The sequence below is a fragment of the Pelophylax lessonae genome (assembly GCF_965119305.1).
Source record: "Pelophylax lessonae genome assembly, chromosome: 1".
NCBI lineage: Eukaryota > Metazoa > Chordata > Amphibia > Anura > Ranidae > Pelophylax > Pelophylax lessonae.
Window position 1 is genome coordinate 48,095,797 of NC_138768.1, and position 12,527 is coordinate 48,108,323.

Here is a 12,527-nt window from a genome sequence, read left to right on the forward strand (position 1 = left end):
ACACACACACCACCCATTGACCAGGTCTCCCTCTTCTCACCTCCCAACCCCTATTCCCCCCCTTCTTTTCTGTTCCTATTTTAAGGCTTATTCCCTTTACACCTGTTGACGTTTCTGGTTATCTTTTTCCCTGCTTTAAATAGAAAAAAAAAAAAAAAATGAACATCTCCGATGTTCATTGACGGACACAGCTCAGCTTCATATCTTCATTCGACGGATGGAAGTAGGACATTAGGCGGAAAATGGTTAACAAAAGATAACAAAGCTTAGACTACGCCTATGGGGCAGTCCCAGGGGGTATACTCCCACTTCCTGCTCTAGGATCTCAGTTTTGTAACAAGCAGGGGGAGGGGGACCCAGGAGGACCCCGCAGACACCCCAGAATCTCAAGGTAGAGGGGGCACTACTCACCATACCTTAAGTGCAAAGCAGAGGTTCACCCCCCGAACAGGTCATCTCCCCATCTCAGCCCGGGAGGGGGGGGTTTGCTGCGGACCAGAGATCCTAGTAAGGAGCTGGGTCCTTACTCCTGACTAGGCAGAGGAAAAAAAAAAAAACAGATCCTAGAGCAGGAAGTGGGAGTATACCACCTGGGAAAGCCCCATAGGCGTAGTTAGCTTTGTTAACCCTTTTCCACCTAGTGTCCTACTCCTTGGAAGCGCAGCATAACCCATCAGTCTAATGAAGACGATATGAAGCTGTGTCCGTCAATGAACGAAAAGAGAAAAAAAAAAAAAAATTCCTTCAAGTTAAAAAAAAAAAAAAAAAAAAAGTAAATAAACCCAGCGGTGATTAATACCACCAAAGGAAAGCTCTATTCGTGTGAAAAAAAAAAATATATGTAAAAATTTCATATGGGTACAGTGTTGAGTAACCGTGCAATAGTCATTCAAAGTGCAACAACGCTGAAAGCTGGCCTGGGCAGGAAGGGGCTAAAAGTGCCCAGTAAGCAAGTGGTTAAACAAAAGGAGGTTCATCTTCTAGGCATTGATGGAGTTTCCTGCATTCATTTTCTCTGAACATTTCATTTCATCCCACAACTGAAATGTGTGATAATAAGCTACAATAAAAAAAAGTGCTTTTTAAAATGGTGCAAAAACTCACCGGTAAAGGAAATAGTTTTCCATTGACCTTAATGCAGAGACTGCTGGGAAAGTTGTCCTCCTGAGGACAGCTTGTCTCAGCCAAGCACAACCTGTTTGTGGCAGAGGAAACAAGAAAACAAAAATCAATATGATTTGTACGAAGGAAAAAAATAAACACAAATACTTGTTTGAAATTAGACTGTACCTCAGCTGGACCTGCACCGAATAGTCTCGCCTACCTCCAGGCATGTAATCCCTGTGGACATGAAGGACAAAAGAGCAGAGATTTCACACATGGACAAAGGTTGTTGTCTAAAAATGACAAAAAACTCATACAAATGGTTTTCAGTTATTCATTTGAGCCACTTTACACAATGTGGAAGCAAGCTGTTTATCGGTCTATCAACTGATCTCAACCATGAAAAAGCACAACAAGAGGACGCAAAGGACTAATGCATTACCTGATAAATTTATTAAAACCAAAAAAACATGCCAAAAACACTCACAAGAGTTCCACAGACCAACAGCATTAAATAAAAACTAACCCAAGTGACAAGGAGGTCACAATGTGAAGATTTGTCACCAAGACCTAGCCATTACTCAGACGTGCATGACAACATATTTAAAAGGGACAGGCCCTCTTTCTCAAAGCAAGGATGTCACATCACCTTTTATGTAGATTACAGATTACACCACTGCATACTATGCAAACTCACTGCCGGTTGTGCATTGGACTTTTGTTTAATATATATTTGACCTGTATTTTTGATTAGGCCAACTTCAAATTGTTTGTTATATAATTATTGGCATGGGTCAATAAAACGTTTGAAGAAAAAAAAAAAATACACCACATGACCAATACTAGGTGGGTTCATCCTGATAAAGGAGGGACCACTGCATCGCAGCATTTGTCACCCAGAGCCCAACAACTTTATTGCTTTGTGGCCCTTAACCAACATATTCATTCTTAGTTCACTATTCATAGTCTGTCTACAAGAGCGTGTAATTAAGCACTCATCACGTTCATCGTCAAGGGTTCATCGTCAAGGGTTCATCGTCAAGGGTTCATCGTCAAGGGTTCATCGTCAAGGGTTCATCGTCAAGGGTTCATCGTCAAGGGTTCATCGTCAAGGGTTCATCGTCAAGGGTTCATCGTCAAGGGTTCATCGTCAAGGGTTCATCGTCAAGGGTTCATCGTCAAGGGTTCATCGTCAAGGGTTCATCGTCAAGGGTTCATCGTCAAGGGTTCATCGTCAAGGGTTCATCGTCAAGGGTTCATCGTCAAGGGTTCATCGTCAAGGGTTCATCGTCAAGGGTTCATCGTCAAGGGTTCATCGTCAAGGGTTCATCGTCAAGGGTTCATCGTCAAGGGTTCATCGTCAAGGGTTCATCGTCAAGGGTTCATCGTCAAGGGTTCATCGTCAAGGGTTCATCGTCAAGGGTTCATCGTCGTACTGGGCCTTTGCGTCCTGATGTATGCATTCTTTCGATCAGTACAAAGATTTCCCCTATCGGAGGAGGGCTGCATTGGCAAAGCATTCCTATTTAAGAACTATGACAACTCTCCAACACACTATTCGGCCTCAAACATTACCTTAGTGCTACAGTGTCAACATTAAGGCTCCACGTTTGCTTGATGACCTCATCCATAGCGAAGTGTTCTTGAGTAAGAGTAATGAATCCCTCTCACCCCCCCCCCCCCTTCTCATTTAGGCCCCTTTCACACGGGCTGGACTCCGATTAACTGCGGTTTTGCAAAGCAGGGGAGGGAATCTGAGTCAATCGATCAGAGCAGAGTGGGTGGGCGACAGGTCTGTGTCTGCTCCATTCATGCAGAGTGGACAAGGACACTGCCCGCTCTGCTCTATGGATGGCCAGGTGTAAACAGACCGGCTGTCTGTTTACACCCAGGTGCCCTCCAACCTGACAAAACGAATGCCCTTTGTTTTTTTTAAAGAATCAGACTGGAGGTAGGCAGGTGTAAACGGACACAGGTCTGTTTACATCCGCTGCTCCATAGAAGAGAATGGAGGGTCCGATCATGTGAAAGGAACCTTATTCAGGCATTTCTTCCAGATCTTTGTGGTAATCCAATAATCTATTATAGTAAATAATTGCACTGATACGGATATGGTTATCAGTGCTGATGCTAAGCATTTGAACAAGTACTTGTACAAATGCGCAGATACCTGAAACAGATACCTTTGCGGTGCGATTTGAGCCCATAAAAATTTAATGGGCTCAATGGCACTGTAAAGAACTACATGTGACTTTTTTTTTTTTTAACGGGAATGCGGTGCATTTTCTATCTAAAATCGCATGCGGTTTCCCCCACTGTTCCTGTATGAACTCAAGCTTGTCAGCGATTTCAGCCTGGGTTCACAGAGGAGCAGTGCGGGAAACAATGCGAATTGGACAGGAATTACACAGCATTCCTGTTCAAATCGCATTTGATTCATTGAAGTACGATTTGAGCCCATTAATTACAGATGGGCTCAAAAAGTGCCGCAAAAGATATCAGTACTGGGTATCGCCAAGTACTTGCCCAAAAGTATTGGTAATCATACTTGCCAGTAAAAAAAATAAATAAAAAATAAATGGGATTGCATTTACAACCACTTTAACAATAAGATATACAAATACCAAACATAGGTAAAATGTACTCCTGATCCTAAGGGCTCTTTCACACGGCCGCTCCGTGTGAAAGCTCCGCTGTGGGACTTTTTTTTTTTTTTTTTCTCACGGAGCGGATGACATTTGTGTCATCCGCTCCATATGTCTGCATATCATCCCATCCGTTTGCAGATGATATGCGGACATAATGTAAGTCTATGGGCATTGCGGATGTCAGCGGGTGACACCGCTGACATCCGATTTTCCTTCCTTTCAGTTTGTTTGAACGGATGAAAAAATAGGGTTCTGTTCCAAAAAACAGAACAGAACTGAAAGGAAGAAAATCGAATGTCAGCGGATGGTATTCCGCTGACATCCGCAATGACATTGACTTACATTATGTCCGCAAATCATCCGCAAAAAAATAGGATGATTTGCGGACACACGGAGCGGCCGTGTGAAAGAGCCCAAAATGCTATAATGTGGTTGGATTTACCTGGAGATACAGATCTCTCGCACTTGCTGAGGGGTCAGAGCAAAGATGAAGAATTTCTCCTGAAATCGTTGCAGGTTGTTCTGGACTGAAAAAAAGCACAGATAAATCTGATCAATCTGCATTTGTCCAAACTCTAAACATACAAGTAATCAAAGTATCTACCATGGCATGTACTATGTGCCATGTACATCCTTTTTTTTTTTCTGTGAATATTTTTCACAGGTCCATTGTCAATCTGAATGTGTCAGTGCCCAGAAGACAAAAGAAAATTGCTAAACTATTTAAAAAATCTGAACTTTCTTCTTCAGATGTGGACTCTTGTGCGCACACACACACTGTACATATATTGTACACATTAATTGGAACTGCGATTGACATCTCAAATATTAATAAATAATCTGCATTATCAGCCCATGCAATGTGCTCACAAAGTACAGGAGTAGACCAATATCATGTATCATCTAAAGTCCTATAATGCTGAACTATTGATACATGCCCATCCCTCCAAAGTGTTTACATGTTTCTAATCCTCCATGAAAGAGCAGATATTGTGCAAATTGTAGCACTTTCCCTGCTTTGCTTTTCTCATACTTCAAGAAAACTTCCCTCTGGGATTGCTGAGGTATAGCAAAGTGAGTACTGTATAAAGTGTGTACTGTATAAAGTGTGTACTGTATAAAGTGTGTACTGTATGTCGAGTCATATCCCTCAGTCATCTTGCAAATTATAAGTTAGTGTTACAAACACTTTCCAGTTTTAGTAAATTAACCCCACCTGTAGCAGTATCCCATCCAACAACGTAGAATTTTTAAATAAACAAAAATTGAAATCCACATCTGGCAAACACCAGAGTCATAAATTGCATCTTGCAACATCTATTCAAACATTTTCAAGCAGAGAAGCTGATCAGGCGCAATCACACTTGGCAATTAGCTGCGAATAGGCAGCCCTATTGAAAGTAATGCGAGGCCTAACATATTAAAGGCTCATAGGTTGCACACGGCAGTCCCAATCCTCCTCTTCTCTGGTCCCTCGCTAGCGGTCCTGCTGCCCCCCCCCCCTTGCTGAGTGCCCCCATTGCAAGCTGCTTTCTATAGGGGCACTCGGGTGTTCACTCAAGAGCCACTTGTGTGTCCATAAGATACAGAGCATGGCTTAACCCATGTATCACTGCGGTGTCTCAGCCAATGAGGAGGAAAGACCCTGGAGAGCCACTGTGCTTGTGCACATTATTGCTGGATTGAGATTGGACTCGGGTAAGTATTCACAACCACTTTAAGACTCTCTCTCTGTTAATCATACCCACTCTCGAGATCGCTCATGAAGCCAGACAGCTCCATGTCTGAATGGACACAAGGAGCTGTAACTCTGCTCAGGTGCCCCCACAGCAAGCTGCTTGATGTGGGGGTATTAACAGCAGGGAGGGAGGGGCCAGGAGCAGCAGCCAAGGACACAAGAGGTTAAGGGTTGCCTTGTGCAAAACCACTTCATAGAACAGGTAAGTATAACTTTTTTTTTTTTTTCTATTAAAATAAACAACCAAGAGACTTTACCTCCTTTGGGTCCTTTCACACGGCCGCTCCGTGTGTCCGCAAATCATCCCATCCGTTTGTGGATGATTTGCGGACATAATGTAAGTGAATGGCACTGCGGATGGCACTGCGGATGTCAGCGGAATACCATCCGCTGACATCCGATTTTCCTCCTTTCAGTTCTGTTCCGTTTTTACGAATGGAACAGAACCCCATTTTTCCTTCCGTGTAAAAAACGGAAAGGAAGGAAAATCGGATGTCAGCGGTGTCATCCGCTGACATCCGCAGTGCCATATACTTACATTATGTCCGCATATCATCCGCAAACGGATGGGATGATATGCAGGCACACGGAGCGGATGACAGAAATGTCATCCGCTCCGTGGAAAAAAAAAAAAAAAAAAAAAGTCCCGCAGCGGACCTTTCACACGGAGCGGCCGTGTGAAAGGAGCCTTTAGCTGTCTCCACATGGACACTGTGTCCAAATCCCTGACCATTTTTGTCACCAATGCTGACTCAGTATTAGTCCCAAGTAGAGGAGTTAAAACTTAGCAGCAGATAAAACTTTTTTTCAATGCTGTACAGAGTGGGGACTACCAGAAATTAGTCCCAAAGCAAACTGTATGCAGCAAAGTTATAGAAGGGTTCAAACTTAATTCCAAGCAAACGATTTTTTCGTTCATACAGAATGGGGAATGTCAGTCGGTGCCCAGATTAGAAGACACAGAACTAGAATAACTTCCAGAATCAGCCTTATATAATCCTCTACACAGCTGTGCTCAACTAGCAGAGAAAAGGCAGCACTCTTAATGATTTGCACAGTGTGGTCAGTGAATACGTTTATAAGACTGGAAAGTAAAAAGGCATAACCTTGTCAATGCGATTCTGGTCTTTCATTGGCCAAAGTCTTTTACAGAAGAGATGACTGAAAGAAGCAGAACTTCAGCAGACTATAGTCACCAATTGATGAGGACCATTATTATTATTATTTCGAGAGGATAATAAAATATGCCCATGAAGGATACTCCTGGGATTTATTTTTTGCTTGACCTCTGCTTTAACACTATATGGGCCCCCTTGTCAATCTGCTTAGGTTCACATCTGGACTGCTTCTCTCCCAATACAAAGTAATTGGGAATGCTGAAGCAGCTTGAAGCTGGTCGCTGCATGTAAAAGGCGTTTGGATGCAGATCAGGTGGTCAACTGCACTTGCAATGAGCTCAGAAGAGTTTTAAACCGATGCAAACTAAAATGTTTTTTTTTTTTCATTATTTATTTTGCTAGGTTAGGATAAGAGTGATTAGGGGTTAAATAATACAGTATTTGTATTTATTATTTATAAATATTATTTGTGTATTATATTACCATTATAAAATACACGTTTTCCTAACAAAATATTGTATTTTTATTATTTATTTTTTTTAAAGATTGTATTTAGGAATATAAGAAGAAATTATGGTGCCAAAAACTGTGCTTATGGTTTGTCATAGGTCAAGCGACTCAAAAAAGAGCATCAAAAATGTAACACTGGTGCGGTATTGATGCGTTCTTGCTACATTTTCAATGCATTTCGTCGGGGAGGTGCGTAGTTTGTGCAGTTTTTTTTAACTGACCAAAAATGCAGCAAGCAGGATTTTTTAAACACCACAATGGAAGCGCAAACGAACCAGTGTGAAGACATACATAGAATTTAAAGAGATACATTTTTCTTGAGCTTTTTTGCGCTAAAAAAGGTGGCAAAAATGACCAACAATAAAATTGATGATAATTAAAAAGTTAAAAATTAAAAAGTTAAAAATCGACTACAATTATATACTGCTCAAAAAAAAAAAAAAAAAAAAAAAAGAACTTTTTTTTTTTTTTTACATTTTTATTGGAATTTTATTTTAACAATTTCAACAATAATTAAAAGGAACACTTTGAAAACACATCAGATCTCAAAAGAGAAAAAAAATCTCATGCTGGATATCTATACTGATATGGACTGGGTAATGTGTTAGGAATGAAAGGATGCCACAATATTTGATGGAAATGAAAATGATCACCCTACAGAGAGGGCTGAATTCAAAGACACCCCGAAAATCAAAGTGTAAAAATGCAGCAGGCTGGTCCATTTTGCTGAAACTTCATTGCAGCAACTCAAAACGATACTCAGTAGTTTGTATGGCCCCCACGTGGTTGTACGCATGCCTGACAACGCCGGGGCATGCTCCTAATGAGACGACCGATAGTGTCCTGGGGTATTTCCTTCCAGAACTGGACCAGGGCATCACTGAGCTCCTGAACAGACTGAGGTGCAACCTGATGGCAACAGATGGACCAAAACATAATGTCCCGGAGGTGATCTTTTGCATGTAGGTCAGGCGAGTGTGGGGGCCGTTTAATGGTATAAATTCCTTCATCCTCCAGGAACTGGCTGCATACTCTCACCACATGAGGCTGGGCATTGTCGTGCACCAGGAGGAACCCAGGACCCACTGCACCAGTGTAGGGTCTGACAATGGGTCCAAGGATTTCATCCGAACACCTAATGGCAGTCACAGTGCCATTGTCTAGCATGTAGAGGTCTGTGTGTCCCTCCTTGGATATGCCTCTCCAGACCATCACTGACCCACCACCAAACCTGTCATACTGAACAATGTTACAGGCAGCATAACGTTCTCCATGGCTTCTCCAGACCCTTTCACATCTGTCACATGTGCCAGACAGAAAGCAAAGGGCCCGACGTCGGGCCCTCAGGCCACCCTCATGAAGTCTGTTTCTGATTTTCGGTCAGAGACATCCACACCAGTGACCTCCAAAGACATCCACACCAGTGACCTGCTGGATATCATTTTGTACAGCTCCAGCAGTGCTCATCATGTTCCTCCTTGCACAAAGGAGCAGATACGGGTCCTGCTGATGGGTGTTGGAATGAATGAGGTATAGTGCAAGCTCACATAACAATGAGTAAGGACCTTCTTTGGCCCTGTCCAGCTCTCCTACAGTAACTGCCTGTCTCCTGGAATCTCCTCCATGCTCTTGAGACTGTGCTGGGAGACACAACAAACCTTCTGGCAATGGCACTTATTGATGTGCTATCCTGGAGAAGTTGGACTGCCTGTGCAACCTCTTTAGGGTCCAGGTATCTCCTCATGCTGCCAGTAGTGACACTGACCCTATCCAAATGCAAACCTGGTGAAAAACACTAAGAACAAAAATGAATAGGGGAAAAAAAAATTCAGTGGCCTCCACCTGTAAAACCATTTTGTTTTGGAGCTTGTCTCATTGCCCTGTTAATTTCATTAACACCAAAAGCAGCTGAAACTGATTAACAACCCCCCTCTGCTACTTAACTGACCAGATCAATATCCCAGGAGTTTGACTTTATTCTATACTCTGATTAAAAAGCGTCCCTTTAATTCTTTGAGCAGTGTGTATATTACACACACACACACATATATACATATATATATATATATATACACACACACACATACATACATAACACACTTTTTAAGCTATCATTTTCGGTCTTCTGGCCAGGTGCATTCTGCTTTTTTGGCTTCAGTACCAAAATTTCTATTCAGTGCCACCTCTAGTTCTGGATTTTTTTTTTTTCCAACCAGAAAAACACAGATTACAGCCTATATGTGCATAGACATATAGGTTAACACATTGGGGAGCTTAATGGCTGCAGAAAAAAAAGTCTTGACGCCAAAAACAGCAGCTGTAATAAACATTCAGTATGTATGAGGTCTTATGACTCATTCCATGATATGTATAAATCGGTTGTAAACCTCAGACATAGAATATGAACTAAGCATATACCTTTATAGTGAGCCATTTCTGTCTGCTGCCTCATTCCTCTGCTATCAGCATGAATCACATCTGACAAGTTTTCCTGACACCAAGAGAAAAAAGGTGACAGTGAAGGGACCTCCAGCTGACTGCCAGCCTCAGCTCTGTTCCTGAGTGCTGTGTCCCTTCCCTCCAATCAGCTCTCTCGTCATTGAGATTGACAGTAACTTCAGCTCTCTGCCCCCCCCCCCCCCTTTTTCTGACAGCTCTGACAAGCTTTATAAATTCTGGACTTTGAACAGATGTAGCGTAAAGAAGATTGCGGATAAATACAACATATGTAGAAGGATTTGCTTTATCTTTTTGAATTACCCAAGGATAGTCACTTCACAGGGTATATGTAAGGGTTTACAACTACGTATAAGAATTTACAAGTTTACTAAATATTCCTTAACTTCAGTCACCTTGTAATGAAGAAGCGGTCCAAGAGAAAAACAGCCTCTTCAACAGTGTCATTAAGAAGAAATGTGATAAAAAAAAATCTAAGGAATAATACTACCACTTCTAAAAACATAGAAAAAAAAAAAAATGATAAAAAAGAGAAGGGGGGGGTATTGGGTTGAGAGAAACGTCCTCCCGGGGGAGAGAAGTGAATGGGACTCCTCTGTTTAGCCAAAGTTGAGGGTTATAAAAATTAAAGAAAGGGGTTGATGCTTGAGCCTCAACTTGTAGGTAGGGGGGGGGGGGGTCAGTGGTTTTGAAGTAATGCCAAGGCTTCAATGTCACCATGAATGTTTCCTCTTTGTATGGAGGGTAGAAGTTGGATCTTTCATATGTAAAATATTAATTTGTAGAGAAGCCTTGGGATTGGTTGGGTGATTGTTTTCAGGATGCCTTTGCTGTGTTTGGCATGTGGATAGTGAGGGATGCTTTATATTTCCTGATGGGTCTCAGTCAGGTGGAGAAGACAAGCTAAAGGGTTCTGAATTGGGTCTACTGAAACTGTTTGGTTAAATCTGTTACAGCCTTCTAGTACTTCAGTTTTTGACATAAGACTGCATTTGACCTGCTTCACCTGCAGGTCAAATGCACCTAAAAATGATGTGCTGCATCCAAAGAAATGCAGCACAACGTGAAGTAGTTCAGACACAGCCTCCGAACCGCCATGTGTAAAGCAGTGCTAAATTTCATTGACGAAAATATTTTCGTCTACTAATTTAACCCTATTTTAGTCTACTAAAATACAACAAACGATTCAGATGACTAAAATACTAGAGTTGCACCGAATGGCAATTTTGGTGCCAAAACCAAAAAACTTCAGGATGCACTTGGCTGAAACAGAAAATTAAAAAAAAAACATTTTTATATAGAATTGTATTATATTTAACTTTTTAAGATCATACATTTGAATGAATATGAATTTATTGTCGGCCATTATCTGCACCTTTACTGCAAGCAAAATGCATCCCTTTAAATTCTATGCATGTCTTCACACTGGTCTGTTGCGTTTAAACTCTTGCTTGCTGCATTGTTGGTCAGTTAGAAAAACTGCACCAAAAATGCACCTTCCTGCTGAAATGCATTGAAAAGGCAGCAAGAACGCATCAACAGCACACTTGTATTACATTTTTTGAGTCATAAGCAAAAGTAAAATCATGGTAAAATTGCAAATATCGGCACCTTTTTCTCTACATCAGCAAAATACCGAACACACCATTTTCAGCAGGTGAAATTTTGGTCCATCTCTATAAAATACGACTAAGTGCCGGTTCACACTACTGCGAGTGCGCTGATCGCATGTAATTCGGAGCGCACTGCTCCTTCATTACATGCGATCAGATATGCGGATGCGAATTCAGCCATACACTTTGTATGGCTGAAACTCGCACTGCACCCGCACCAAAGACGCACAGGACCCTTTTTTACAGCGCTGTTGTAGATTGAAGAGGAAAAAAGGCATTTTTAGGAACATTCAATAATAAAAATGACTTGTGTTCCAATTGTATACACACACACACATACATACATACATACATACATACATACATACATACATACACACATACATATACGTGTGTGTAATGCATTTTTTAAAGGTTACAATTTAACATAAACCCATTAGATTTTAGTCGACTAAAATAAGACAGACAAAATCAGATGACTAAAATACAACTAAAATGGCATTTTTTTGTCAAAAAAGTCTATGGGGTTTATTTACTAAAGCAGTGCAAAATCAGGCTCAGTTCTGCATAGAAACCAATCAGCTTCCAGGATTTATTGAACAAGATTAGAAGTGGATTGGCTACCATGCAGAGCTGCACCAGATTCTGAGTGCACCAGCCTTAGTAAATCTCTGCCTAGAACTAAAACTATATCATAATTTGACATCCAAGTTAACACTGGTGTAAAGTCATTACCCCCCACCCCCACCGTGGGATTCTGCTGATCTGCTTTTGATAGGCATTCCTGAAGCATGTCAAACACATGCACACAGAGGGGAAAAAAAAAAAAACACACTCATCGACATAACACCTTGCTAATGAGGTTGTCGATAAATAGATTCCTTGCTAGCTACAGGCAAACCAGAATATTTCCTCTACTTACCCAAGCTGGTGGGCTTGATGAGGATATCAAGGACATCATAGAAGGGAAGACTTTTGAGATGAACATCGGGGTGAACAGGTGGAATTGGAGGGGAGAGTTGCTGGATGTCAAATTGAGGTTTGGTGTCCTGCAGGAGGACCATTCCTAGTGGAGATGCAGGAGAGTGAGGCATTACAGAGGTTGAGGGTAACGAGTGGATACCAGCGAGGTCAGAGTCCACTGAAGAGTTACTGTCCAAGTTAAAGACATTAGATCTGATGGAGGACAGGCCTGGAACGCCGTCTAATGTCCGAGGGAACCTCCTCCTGTACAGCTCCTTGATTTTAATCTGAACAGCGGGACTGCATCCATTCTTCAGCAAATGAAGGGCCCTCATGAGAAGATCGTGCTTGCGACCGCTTTTGTTGCGTCCAGCAA

The 12,527-nt window shown here is 41.8% G+C and overlaps 1 protein-coding gene across 3 annotated transcripts in view; it reads right to left on the bottom strand.

The window, feature by feature from the left end:
* Window positions 1-12,527, bottom strand: part of PIAS2 (protein inhibitor of activated STAT 2) — a 61,263-nt gene that overhangs the window by 45,027 nt on the left and 3,709 nt on the right. For all 3 annotated transcript variants that reach the window (XM_082253181.1, XM_082253180.1, XM_082253179.1), the window contains exons 2-5: window positions 12,111-12,527; window positions 4,195-4,279; window positions 1,291-1,341; window positions 1,105-1,195 (exon numbers count right to left, since the gene is read on the bottom strand). The exon at window positions 12,111-12,527 is cut by the window's right edge and continues 49 nt beyond it. In XM_082253181.1, coding sequence (XP_082109307.1) covers window positions 1,105-1,195; window positions 1,291-1,341; window positions 4,195-4,279; window positions 12,111-12,527 — 644 coding nt within the window. The remainder of the gene's footprint in view (window positions 1-1,104; window positions 1,196-1,290; window positions 1,342-4,194; window positions 4,280-12,110) is intronic.